Source organism: Sapajus apella, unplaced genomic scaffold, assembly GCF_009761245.1.
Source record: "Sapajus apella isolate SASKATOON/1434 unplaced genomic scaffold, GSC_monkey_1.0 scaffold16, whole genome shotgun sequence".
Lineage (NCBI taxonomy): Eukaryota > Metazoa > Chordata > Mammalia > Primates > Cebidae > Sapajus > Sapajus apella.
In genome coordinates this window covers 12323393-12337358 of record NW_022436956.1, presented here as the reverse complement: position 1 = coordinate 12337358, position 13966 = coordinate 12323393, and the positions used below count along the sequence as shown (strand labels likewise).

The following is a 13966-nucleotide window of genomic DNA, read 5'->3' as shown; positions in this document are numbered from 1 at the left end:
TGAATAAAATAGGTTTTGAAGACTTGACTAGGAAGCTGGACATCATCCACATTATTTCTTTAGGGACATGTATTCAGAACACATTCTCAGAGTGAGGACAGCCTGTTCACTGCAGAACATATATGTACTGGGCCTAGAAATTAGCTCAAACACACTAGCTCACAAGAGAATCTTCTAGGTTAGAGTTCTTGCCTAATGATGGTTTGTTGCTAAAAATGTAAGCTTTTGAACTCAATTCTCAGTCGGCAAGATTTAGTGGAAGTCATGGACCCATTTATTCCTAGGTTCTCACCTCTGTTCCTTAATATCTCTTATGACTTGGACAAGTTGTAATTCACCTGAGCCCTCATTTCTTCATCTGCACAATCAGAATTATTCTTTCTTTTTGTAGATTTGGTGTGATATTAAGTGAAATAATGTCTAAAAACCTTAACTTAGTCCCTAGCAAAGAAGAGCCATCAACTAAATGTTAGTTTCTTTTTCCTTTCCCCTTCTTAGTCAATTGAATTTATGTTTTACTGAGAAAAGTAGAGGAAAGTACTCAGATGACATGTGTGTCACCAGAAATCTAAGAACATGGGAGGTCAGGGGAGAGAAAGGAAAATTTGCAGTTGCTGCCTTCCCAGCCGTCTTTCCTACTGGGAGCATCCACTCTCCTGCTTTCTATCAGGAATGTTACAATCTGTATGTCCATTTTCTCTGTCCAGCACCTTGCGCTTGCATCTGACAAATTCACAGAAGTGCTCTTTGTCCTTTAAGTTATTCCAGAAGCTAAAATGACTTAGAAATGAGCTATTTGTATAGGACAGCAGGTAGCCAAGGCACCAGACAGAGGGGATCATTATCCAGGTCATGCCCATTTGCTGGTCACATCAGATCTTTTGGTTTCCAAGGGAATCGCCCTGAATCACATTAAAAATTTGAGGATTTGTAAAGATAATAGGCCCAAGCACCCTTCCTCTTCTCCTGACAATTCTGTTGTAACTGACTTCTGAATGCCAGGCATTGTCCATGCCATGAAATCTAGATGTCAGGCAGCCAGGGATTAACATAGTACAAGGGATGACAAACGGCACAAACATATCTGTCGCAGCCCACCACAAAATAACGGCTTCAGGAGACTGCTGACAGCTAACTGCGCTGAGCCGAAGTAATTAACTCATGTGTTTGTTGTCTCGGACAATCTGGGCATTGCTGCCTGACTGCTTCTAAGAAGGGGTTTATTTGGATTAAGTTTAGCAACTGCAGAGCAAATTTCCTTCACTTGCTGTTCCACAGTATTTGAGGCATTGCTTTTTGTAGTGTTTTTCAGTAACTTTCTCACACTTACACATCTGAGGAATTTTCTGGAGAATAGCTCTGCAGTGGCCCCCCACAGCAGGGTTCCACCTTTCAGAGTTGAAATAAGTCCTCACAGAACAGTCAATGTCATTTCCAGTTCAGGCACACTGTGTCCCAAGTTTACAATTAAAAACTCTGCTGTCTTGAGGAGAACTGTGGTTAATTACTGGTACAAACCTTGCATCAGGGAAGTCTTATGCCATCGTCCATGAAAGCGATCAAGTGTGAACACCAGTGCAGAGGGGCTGGTCGGGCCTTAACAATCCTCAGCTGGTGCCAGAGTTGGTCGATGTCAGCTCATGTGCGTCTTGTGCAAAGGCTAGCAGCAAATCTCATCAGGGATTTGTTGAGAGCATGCTTGTATCTTCCAATTTGTTCCCCTTGTGTTTGGAGACTTTACAAGGCTATCAGTGTTGATTTACTTTTTTTTTTTTTTTTTGGAATTGTGCTACTGTGACCTTTTAGTCTTGAAACAGCCAAGGAGAGGTAAATCAAAGTAAATTCTGGGGATTATTTTTACTATAAAAGACTTTAGAAGAGCCAGAAAGTAGATTAGTGGTTGCCTAGGGCTGGGGGTGGAGGAGGAAAGGGAGTGACTGCTAAGGCTACGGGATTTCTTTTCAAAGTCATGAAAATGTTCTAAAATTGGAATGTGGTGATGTTCACACAACTTGGTGAATATACTAAAAACCATTGCATTGAACAACTTCAAGTGGGTAAATTTTGCGGTATGTGAATTATATCTCAATAAGCTGCTAAAAAGACTTTTGATGGAGAGAGATCAAACAAAATTGCACCTCTGAGAACAACTCAAGATTACTTGTGCCAATCATAAGTAAATCCAAGATTTTTCATTGCCAGTCACCCAGAACAAACTCCGTTAGGAGCCATCACCATCCCTTGAGAAATGTCCCTTTGCTATAAGCACTTTATCCATCCTGTAAAGGGATCAGCAGCACTTGGAGATCGCCCTTTGGGCCACACTCTGTCCCTTCATATCGATGTGTCCTGCTAGACCTCTGTTTTTCTATCATAGCCAACATATTTATTGGAGGTATTAGTAAGAATTGTGGCTGGAGAGCACTGGGCAATTATTCATGCTTCACAATGTGTCTTTTGTAAGTGAGTAGAATGACTGAAAGTTAAGCTGTTTCAGACTAAGGATATGTTTTGTGAGCACTGATCATTTCTTTTCACTGTCTTTAACAAATTGGATTTATGACTTGGATATGAGAAGAGTTTTTTTCCTTCCTTTTAATTATTGGTTTACTTTGGCAAATAGTAATTCAGTGACCGTAAAACAACCATACAGACAGCATACGTGAGAGAAAGAACAAATTTGCAATCGTGAAATATCAGTTGTCTGAAGTCATTCACCTACTGAAAATTGGTAAAGGTTTTAAAATGTGATAAGACCCAGTATAATCAAGGTTTGGACAAAAAGAGCAATCTTGTGGCTCCATTGCTAATGATGGCCTTAAACATGCTCATTTTATTTCAATAATTCTACTGCTATTAACTTATCTCAAAGAAATAATCAAAGTAGCCTAGAAACAGTGCTTACCCTGGATATCTTCAACGTTCAACATTTAGAGGGATAGCTAAACGGTCCAACTAAAACTAGACGATGGAATGTTATGCATAAAACTCATGAAAATGTGTACATACTGACAGAAAAATGCTCTGTGGTACTAAAATGCTTAGGAAAAATAAGAATTTGGGCTGGGCCAGTGGCTCATGCCTGTAATCCAAGCACTTTGGGAGGCTCAGGCAGGCAAATCACCTGAGCTCAGGAGTTCAAGACCAGCCTGGGCAACATCGTGAAACCCAGCCTCTACTAAAAATACAAAAATTAGTTGGATGTGGTGGTGGACACCTGTAATCCCAGCTACTCGGGAGGTTGAGGCAGAAGAATCACTTGAACCTGGGAGGTGGAGGTTGCAATGAACCAAGATCACACCATTGCACTCCAGCCTGCGTGACAGAGCGAGACTCCATCTCAAAAAAATAAAAAATAAATAAGAATTCGTGGCCAGGCGCAGTGGCTTACACCTGTAATCCCAGCACTTTGGGACGCTGAGGCGGGCGGATCACAAGGTCAGGATTTCAAGACCAGCCTGACCAACATGGTGAAACCCCATCTGTACTAAAAATACAAAAATTAGCTGGGCATGGTGGCACATGCCTGTAATCCCAACTACTTGGGAGGCTGAGGCAGGAGAATCGCTTCAACCCAGGAGGTAGAGGTTGCAGAGAGCCGAGATCGTGCTGTTGCACTCCAGTCTGGGCGACAAAGCAAGACTCCATCTCAAAAAAGAATTCGTAGTGAATGAACGATTGTATAAAAGTATGAAGAGACAGATAGAATGGAGAGGAAGCAGCTATCGTGGTTTAGCTGAATAGTGACTTCTGTTTTCTTTTTTTTTTTTAAAGACAGGGTTTCAGGCTGGTCTTGAACTCCCAACCTCAGGTGATCTGCCCACCTTGACCTCCAAAGTGCTTGGATTACAGGCGTAATCCAAGCCCGGCCGACTTCTGTTTTCTTAAAGGAGCTTTATGATTTTGAAATACCTTCAATGAACAATGTGTCTTCTGCATACTTTAATGTTATTAATTTTTTAATGATTTTAGTTCAAAGACTTCCTTAAGAATCTTCTTTCCCTTTTTAGAATTAGGATTAGAGTATCGACCATAAATGTTTAACATTCCAATGGGGCAAATTCTATTTACACAACTTTGAATCCTTGCAGTGTAGAAGTGTTGTCTATATAGCCCGTCATTTTGACCCTTTTTAATTATTAATACAACATAGAAGTGCTGAGATGCTAGGAATATTGCCTTCAATGGGCAAGTAACACAATTACCATTTACAGTGATCTCTGAAATATGAGTTCATCCTTCTTACATACAATTAATCCACAAGTAGGTGATTGCTGGCACTGGTGATTCCATAGCTCAGAACAGCAGTAGCAATATTGTTGTGATTCTCTTTTTTTCCTGGCTACAAATTGCTGCTAAGCTTCAGCTCCAGCTCCAGGAATCACATCCTTATTTAAGGCAAGAAAAAAGAAAGGGGAAGGGGCCACCACAGCCTTAATAAAAGCTTTCCAAAACATACGCTGTACCGCAGAAAACTTGCTTAGACCTCATGGGCCAGAGCTCAGTGCTAAGGAGTCAGTGCTGGAGAATGTTCGTCTTTTGAACATCTACAGTGGGAAGTGACAATGGAGAAGGGAACTGGGATGACTCTGGGTACTCAGTAGACCATGGGGAGTAGGACATGTTCTTGTAGTGGTTGATATAGTGTGTATACACAAGTTCACTTTTAAGATTGGAGAGTTATATGCAAAAATTATATCTCGGAAAATATCCTAGTTTAAGTCTCTGGACTATCTCTGCTAAATTCTGTCTTAGAAAAGGGCAAGTTAGAAGTATATTTTAGGACTTAGTAACTAACAGGAACGCAGCTGGTCGTGGTGGCTCACACCTGTAAGCCACATGTGGGCAGATCACTTGAGGCCAAGAGTTTGAGACCAGCCTAGCCAACATGGTGAAACCCCGTCTCTGCCAAAAGTACAAAAATTAGACAGTCTCATAACCTGGCCTCAAACTAAATAAATAGATAAAGCTTTAAAAATGAAATAACAGGAGTTTTCAAAATGGATAAAAATCCCATGCTTTATCACTAACATATAGACAGGGACTAACATCCACAGTTACGTACACAACAGCTGCCTCTTCAGTGTGGCTGATTTTTCTCCATTTTAAGCAGTAACTTACATGTGCCCTAAATTACTGTCCTCCAACCATCTCTTTTATATTATCTTTCCTATCCTTCCCAAAAAGGAAGCCAAATTAATTAACAAACTGAAATTTAAAAAGGATGTGAGTTCCCTGTACGGGAAAGTAGCAAGTCTAAACTTCAGGGGTTTTTTGTGAGTTTTTTGTTTGTTTTGTTTTGTTTTGTCTGAGACAGTATCGCTTTGTCACCCAGGCTGGAGTGCAATGGCATGATCTCGTCTCACCACAACCTCTGCCTCCTGGGTTCAAGCGATTCTCCTGCCTCAGCCTCCGGAGTAGCTGGGATTACAGGTGCCTGCCACCACACTCAGCTAATTTTTGTATTTTTAGTAGACACAGGGTTTCACCATGTTGGCCAAGCTAGTCTCGAACTCCTAACCTCAGGTGATCCGCTCACTGGCCTCCCAAAGTGCTGGGAATACAGGCATGAGCCTGTAATCACACCCAGCCTAAACTTCAGTTTTAATTTTGAAAGCAGTGGTTTGGGGAATATCTTGGGGAAACAGTCAGTAGAATATTAGGGTTTTTTCTGCCTATTATTGTGTTCAAGTGCCATAATCTAGTCAGCCAGTGGTCTCTCTTTCTTGCTGTCCTTCATTTTAAATGGGCAATACTAATGAGAGTTGTCATTAAATTCTATTTGCCCTTCAAAATATCTGAAATCACACTGACTGAACAAAATGAATTTCTTAGTGAGTCTTGCCAAGACTCTCAAATGCTTACTTTCTTTTGAATATTATAAATGGATTATAATTGTTTTTCCCTTAAAATTATCTTTTTTCCCCGAATAATCAATAGCAAAGTTTGAAAGGTTGCTACCTTCTTCACTTCTCTTCTGGAGTATCTCTGATGGGTAACGCTGTGACATCATTGGGCAGGGTGTTCTCTTTTTGAAGCACTATGTTTATCTGATGCATTTAGATGGCTTTTTCCAGGGAAGTTATTTGGCTCAGCAAACTGAGACTGGACAAAATGGTAATAGCAGCAGTGGCAGAGTAACAACATGTATGTTGTGTTAAAAACGTTAATAGTGGCCGGGCATGGTGGCTCGCTCCTATAATGCCAGCACTTTGGGAGCCGAAGTAGGCGGTTCACAAGGTCAGGAGTTCATTAGCCTGGCCAATATGGTGAAACCCCATCTCTACTAAAAGTACAAAAATTAGTAATACCAGCTACTCAGGAGGCAGGAGAACCAATTGAACCTGGGAGGTGGAGGTTGCAGCGAGCCGAGATTATACCACTGCACTCCAGCCTGGGTGACAGAGCAAGACTTGGTCTCAAAACAAACAAACAAAACAAAACAAAAATGTTAATAGCAAGGGCCTGGTGCAGTGGCTTACTCCTGTAATCCCAGAGACTCAAGAGGCTGAGATGGGAGGATCGCTTAAGCTCAGGAGTTCAAGCACAGGAGTTCAAGACTAGCCTGGGCAACATAGCAAAACCATGTATGTATCTCCAAAAAAATTAAAATAAAAAAATTCGTAAGAAAACAGGACATCACTAGCTTGAAAATTTTTATTTGTAATTTCAGAATTTCAAGTTTCTTTATTGTGAAAGTGGAAAAGTGAAAACATATTAGCCAACCAGCTACAAATTACCAAAGAGACTATTACCAATAATTACCAACAAAATGAAAGAATTGTCAGGAAATGCAGCCATTCTCTGACAGTGCACACAGGCTTTCATACTTTATTTTCCTTCTTACTTTATGTGGCTATGACACCTTACGGGGAGGTAAGAGTGGGGGGACACACAAGTCCTTAAAAGAAGCTGTTTCTATGGTTGTATTTTTAGAACACCAAGCTGAAAGGTTATCAGAAAAGAGACGTGAAGCTTGGAGGCCTCGGACCTGACTTTGAGTCCCTCAAAGACAAAGTGAGTAAGATGAGCATGCAGTGTTTCCAGGCCTGACTCAGCCCATCTGCCCTTTGGCAAAACTTAATGAAGACATCCCCCAGAATTAAGCCCTAATTCAAATGTCTCACTCTCAATAGAGTCCCTTCTGACATAACATTGGTATAGAGACCCGGACACTCCTTTTGCCTTAAAATAAAAATATTTAGCCCATGTTGTTATATGTATCTGTCTTTCGGTTAGTTTTGAAGGCCTGCATGGAAAAGTGGGACACGTGTACATGAAAAGAAATGTGTATGTTATGTGGTTGTTGGTCTTTCCCACTAGAGTTATACTGATAATTGTGAAGAGTGGCTACAGAGAAGACACTTAGCGGAAGAGTTTCCCAACCCCTGAAAAGTGCATCCACTTTATTCTCTTTCCTCTAGTGAAAGGAGATCTTCATTTAATGTGTTTTAACTGCAGTTGCACTCAGGGCATAAAAAGAGAGTATAGTTCAAAGTTGGAAGCAAAAATGAAAATAAATTGGGTAAATGCAACAAAGAAGGTTCTGAATGTGATTTAGCCCCTGTTAAGGGAATACTGGGTGTGCTACTGAAGTGATGTTTCTCCTCACAGAGAGACTATTTCAAGGAGAAACGCTACCTTAACCATTTCACTGCCGCCGCCTTACTCAAGGTGATCCCATTTCACCTGTACAGCTGACAAGATATGCCCAGTGTGCTGACAGGCATCACTTTAAATAGAGAGCAGACAGAACTAGCAGCACCTGGATTCATCATAACTTCGTTTCTCTGAACAGATGCAAAAATTACTACAGCAAAAGGAATATTCGAAACAAGTCAAGGAGTACAACATGAAGACACTGTCCATTCTGTCAAAACCACAAACAGCAAAAACTGAAAATAAATCTGCTGTCCCTCGGCAGAAGGTAAGAAATTCTCAACAAGGCATTTGTTTTTTCAGTCAGAATTCAAAGGAAACTTTTATTACTGCTCTTTTTTTTTTTAATTAGAGACAGGGTCTTGCCATCTTGCCCAGGGTGGTTATAAACTCCTGGGCTCAAGGTATCCTCCCAACTAAGCCTCCCAAAGTGCTGGGATTACAGGCGAGAGCCACCGCACCGGGCCTGTTTTCTCTTAACTTAAAACAAACAAACAAACAAACAAACAAAAAACCTTCCCATGTGTTTTGGAACACAGGAGATGTTTTAGCTACTTCCATTCCTGTAGCTACCCCATCATTCACAGATAGTAATGCAATACACACACACACGCACACACACACACACACACACACACACACGATGCTATAAAGTTAAACTTTGTTTCTCCTGAAATTATTGTTCCATGTCTTTTCTTCCAATAATGGTATTTTAAATTTGTCACAAATAAAAATTAAATACTAATGTGATTTCTTAAATGAGCAATCTTCATTATCAATTTTATTTTGTATCATTAAATAAGTTTTAAGGCAATTGTTCTTTTTGCTGCTTATCTGTCAAAGAAAAGACGTATTATCGTTTCTCTCAACTTCATCCCCCTACACTTTCTGTAGGGATTGTAATATATAGGTTCCTTTATTGGAGAAAAATGATTTCATGGAATACAGAATGTTCTCCCTCTCAGATGGCATCAACCATCGGTTGTGATGTGAAGGAAACGTGTACTATAGAGACACAGAGCTCTGCACACAAGTCTCTGCCTCAATTAATCTATCTAGTCCCTGTAAGGACACAGGACCCTTTGCATGAGGAACAAGAGATCCTTTGGTGCCTGCAGGATCTTGTACTTCATGTTCTCTTTCACAGACCATCATATTTTCTATTTATTGCCTTTCTTCCTCAGACCTTGAAGACCTCAATCCACTTGATTGAGTTTCCATGGTGCTACTTTTTCTTTTTTCTCCAAGCCACTATTTTTTTCATGAAGTGTTTCAAGCAACAAACCTATAATTAGAAATATCTGTAGCATTCACCTACATGCACTGAGAAGTCTAGACTTTTCTTTTCTACATTGTAGAGGATTTTTCCCCTTTGCAGGACTGAAAGCATACTATCAATTCTCATTTCAGCTATCAACAGCCCCTTAATTGAAATGCAAAACTGTTATAAAGGCAGGTTTAGAAAACATGTTTAGTGATCTCATTTTTATTGGAATGCCTTTCAGGGCTGACATCACTGAGAAAAAGACTGCCTTTTTCCCGCATCTAGATTGCTACAGAAAGAAAAAAAAATGTTTACCTCAAATACTTTCTAGAGCCTGGGAACAAGGATAGCCGGTATAATGATGGGAGCTCAAGTAAACCACAGTGATGTCTTTGGTCTCAAGCTGTAACAAGTCTTCTTTGGATAGAAAGGTCTATTAATATTTACTTAGTAGAAGTTTGGTTTTACCAAGATTTCTAGAAACTAAGTAGACCAAACCCATAAGAAGGAACTCGGTTTTATACAAAAGCATTCAAAAGACACAAGTGTACGTATCATTCTTCAGCTCCTTTTTTCCCACAGTATATTGTTTTGTGGCTAATAGATTTTGTTTAAACTGTGTGTTATATTGCATTATTTGATCTCCATTTCCACCAATGTCTTAGTAAGTTATAGCAATAGTCTCCATTTATATTATAACTAAATATTTCGTAGATTTAATTTAAGGAATCCAGGCTCACTTCCCATTTCAAATAAAATTTCATCTTTATGCATTTAGGCTTTGGAATATGCTAAGACCATCCCCAAACCCAAACCATCAAATCCAACTCATCAAGCATCAAAGGAACAACAAAATCCAACCTATGCTGGAAAAGAAGAAAGTTTACCTGAAATCTCACTGCTGGAAATACTGCAGAACAGACACGAAAGGGAAAAACAGGCTGTGGCTGCTTTCAAAGTCCTTCACATCGTGTAGAAAACATTTGGTAGGAAGGAGACCAAAAATGATCCAGGAATGGATGCGGAGAAAAGAAACACCAACCACCTTCTCTGTGTTGAGAGTGATAACCTACTATTACCATCTAACTGCAGTCCATGTTTGCTTTCTGAAGGATTTAAAATATGGGGTCCAGCTGGATTATGGTGCCATATTTTACTTTCTAGGAAGAAATTTTTTTTAATTATTTATTATCAAATCAGTTAGAAATTGGGGCTGAATAATAACTAGAGAATAAAGCTTTTGGTTTTATATTGATCTTTTGATTTCTTAATCTCTACTCCCTTCCTTAGCATAATGGAAACCTTAAAGTTACCCAGAAATAAATCTAGCTGTGTTTCTCTCTTACCTTCCTAGTAAGAAAAACAAGTATAAACACTTCAGTTTTTCCTAAAATGAACTCAGTCATCAGTAAATTTTGCGATAATATTTCAAAATCTTACTAAAATCTCCAAGTTTGGCAAAAGGTTTATATATAAAGTTGAGGACGGGCACGGTGGCTCACACCTGTAATCGCAGCACTTTGGGAAACTGAGGCAGGTGAATTGCTTGAGGCCAGGAGTTTGAGACCAGCCTGGGCAACATGGTGAAACCCTATCTCTACTAAAAACGCAAAAATTAGCTGTGCATGGTGGCGCATGCCTATAGTTCCAGCTACTCAGGAGGCTGAGGCAGGAGAATCACTTGAACTTGGAAGGCGGAGGTTTCAGCCAGCTGAGATTGTGCCACTGCACTCCAGCCTGGGCAGCAGAGCGAGATTCTGTCTCAACAACAACAAAAAAGGCTCCTTCCCTGACAGATTCTCTGGTCGGGGTCACAGGGACGCTAAGACAGCCGGCTACCTGGGCCTTCGCTGACCATGCTATCCTAGGTGGCACTTTCTGCCACTGCCACAGTGGCCCCCTCTCTGTAGAATTCAGCCTTCCTAGTCCAGGGATATTGCAAGCAACAAGGACCTTTCACACAGGGCAGCCACTCCTTGCTCATCTGCCACCTCTTCCTTCCTTTTCCTGTGGGGGAAAAGTTCATTTTGGGCTGATCCCAGAGGAATTCTTCCAGTTTTTTATCCTAAAACTGGTGAGGACCCTATGTGCTCCAAACTGGGGCTGATCTTGTATGCTTTATCCAAAGAAATATACATGATTACCCCAGAGACCGTCTCCACTGTATCAATAGTAGGGTTACTTGTCTATGTAATTTAAAAATATGGCACCTCTATTGGAGAATTTGCTTATAAACTCAATGAGCAAAACATTGCCCAACTAGAAGAGGTGAAGCAGGCTTCATCAAACAAATCCAGGATGCAACTGATTTGGAGAAGTCACAGCAGTCACTGGTTCACAAGCGCCATTACCTTTTTGATATGCAGAGGAATAGCATTGCTATGGCTCTGGAGGTTACTTACTGGGAACGACTGCATAGAGTGTATAAGGAAATATGGAATCACCTGGACTCTCATATATCTGTGCAGAACATGATGTGTTGAAAGAAGCAAGAGCACTTGATAAATTGGGTAGAGAAGCACATGGTAAGGGCATATATCCACAGCAGCTTTGGGATCTAAAGCTGTTGGCAAAGAAGGCTCACACACGACCAGTTATGTAAATGTATCCATCCCAACTGAGGCAGCCACAAACAGTTGACTGGCTAAGTGGAAACTAGTCTATGTGGCAAAATCTTTCTGTATTGCTGTCTACCAAAGTAGATAGTTTATATGTCCTAGAAATGAAACCTTTGTTCAACATACTGAGAGAACTCAATCTATTGGTCAGTCAGATGTTTCTCATCCTTCTTACTCTGCATTTGAGTTGTTCCATGATCACTCTTTTTGGTTGGTTTTCTCATTTTGTTTTCAGATGGAGTCTCGCTCTGTCACCTAGGCTGGAGTGCAGTGGCACGATCTTGGCACATGGCAACCTCTGCCTCCTGGGTTCAAGCGATTCTCCTGTCTCAGCCTCCCAAGTAGCTGGGATTACAGGTGTGCACTACCACACCTGGCTAACTTTTATATTTTTAGTAGAGACAGGGTTTCGCCATGTTGACCAGGCTGGTTTTGAACTCCTGACCTCAGGTGATCTAACCACCTTGGCCTTCCGAAGTATTTGGATTACAGGCATTAGCCACCATGCCTTGCCTCATGATGGTTTTTGAAAGAGCAGTTTGCCTTGATTAAATCTTGGTGCCTGACTAAAGATTACCAAGTTATAGTTTAAATTTGTAATTTATTCTACCATCTTGCAATAAAGTGACAATTGAATGAAGCAAAAATAAATAAATAATAAAGTTGAAAAAAATAAAGGTACATCTGGCTGTGCCTGCTCAGATAAAACAAATCCCAATGTTGCTCTAACAGACTGTCAAGACATTAGTTACACACCTTTCAACAAGTCCAGAAACACCCAATGCAGGCAACTCTGAGAGACACACTTTATCAAAGCTCCTTACTCCAAGTACATAAACTTGTTGGGCACTTTGCCATCACAAATATCTTAAAATATTGTCAAATGTGTGTTTTCACACACACACACAATAGATAAAAGCATTCCATACTTTACTACTGAATGCAAATATTAATAAATATATTTTTTTATCTTTTTAAACATTGCAAGAATTCCAAGTCTTAAAATAATTACTGGGGGATTTAACTTTTTACTTTCTTTCTTGGACATTACATTTTTAGATAGGCCTATCCAGAAGTGGATAATTTGAACATCGGTTTGGGTAAATGTGTTTATCTATAGATGTGGTGGAAGGACTAGCTCTGGAAATTTACTCCTATGCTGTATACATTTTACATGTACCAGAATGTAGTGTAAAAGGTGCCTATACAAAACCGTCCCTTAAAACTGAAAGCAGTTAGGATTGGGAGTCTGCAAAGATAACAAGTATCTGAAGATGAACAGAAAACTGGTGAATCATGTTTCAGTGGGATTTGGAAAGTGTAATATGTGAGGCATTAGGCTTAGGAAAATCACAGGCCAAAACTGCTCCTAAAATATATTTGTAAGAGAAATGGCCCCTTCTGGATGAATGAAGACGTTTCTAGAAATATGAGGTAGAATAAATAACCTTCATTAATTTTTTCCTAAATGGCCTTAAACTTGATCTGGAAAAGAAAAATAATGCATATAGAGACATTCATATTTAAAGGGACAGGGTAAAATTTTTAAATATTCCATTTGTATTAGAATATCTTAAAAGAATTTAGAGCTTGGAAAGAGTTTCTCACATTTAACTGCCAGTTTTTCAGAGGAGGAAATGAAGGTCAAGAGAAAGGCAACATGATTGAGAAGTCCATCAGTCCTACTGAGAGTAACGGGAGGGTAGCCAGGTCTGAATCTTCCATCTTTCAACACCAGGAGTAGTACTGTTTATTTGTCTATGGAAGGAGGTTGTCTTGTTTCTCCATGTATACAGACAAAGAACATGCAGTTGCTATGAATTTCTACTTTGGACCTGATTTTCCACCAAGTTCAATTTTTAGAAATATGCATTACTATGTATCTAATAATTTTTTAGCATGTACAATCTGCTAACTTCCTTACTACATTGATAAAATTAGAATACACATAAAAAGCAACTCAAACTTAGAAACTGATCAATAAGAGACACTATTTATTTTTTTTTTTTCTAGAACATTTCACAAACTTTCCATACTGTTTTTCTGTTAGCTTAAGCTTTGTTAAATTCTTCACTTTCACACCTACTGTCAAGAACCCACACTTAGCGAAGCAGCTTAAGTGATTCAGTTCATGGCAAACATTTCACAGGATTCTTACTCCCAAGGCAACCCTTTACTAGCCAGTACACAAGACTCTAGAACATTAAAATTCTTTATATAATGCCATGTGGCATCTAAAATAACTTTGGCTAAGAAATAAAACATATTTGATGAAAGTTTGGGGTTGAAATCAAAGAATGGATCAAAGTGGCCCTTCATTCGGCTCCAAGTCATCTCACCATAGTGAAATACAGCAGAATGGCACTAAGCTACTGTAATACCGAGGGGGGAGATTTTGCAAAAACAGGGAATAACAAAGACATTT

General features: G+C 39.8%; 1 protein-coding gene and 1 pseudogene across 2 annotated transcripts in view; both read left to right on the top strand.

Annotated features, from left to right (window-relative positions):
• Window positions 1-10178, top strand: part of JHY (junctional cadherin complex regulator) — a 74516-nt gene extending 64338 nt beyond the window's left edge. For both annotated transcript variants that reach the window (XM_032285152.1, XM_032285151.1), the window contains exons 7-9: window positions 6937-7017; window positions 7799-7927; window positions 9702-10178. In XM_032285152.1, the coding sequence (XP_032141043.1) occupies window positions 6937-7017; window positions 7799-7927; window positions 9702-9899 (408 nt within the window). In that variant the 3' untranslated portion in view covers window positions 9900-10178. The remainder of the gene's footprint in view (window positions 1-6936; window positions 7018-7798; window positions 7928-9701) is intronic.
• A 470-nt stretch (window positions 10179-10648) lies between these two features.
• On the top strand, window positions 10649-11809 carry LOC116555975 (annotated as a pseudogene).
• Window positions 11810-13966: the final 2157 nt, after the last annotated feature.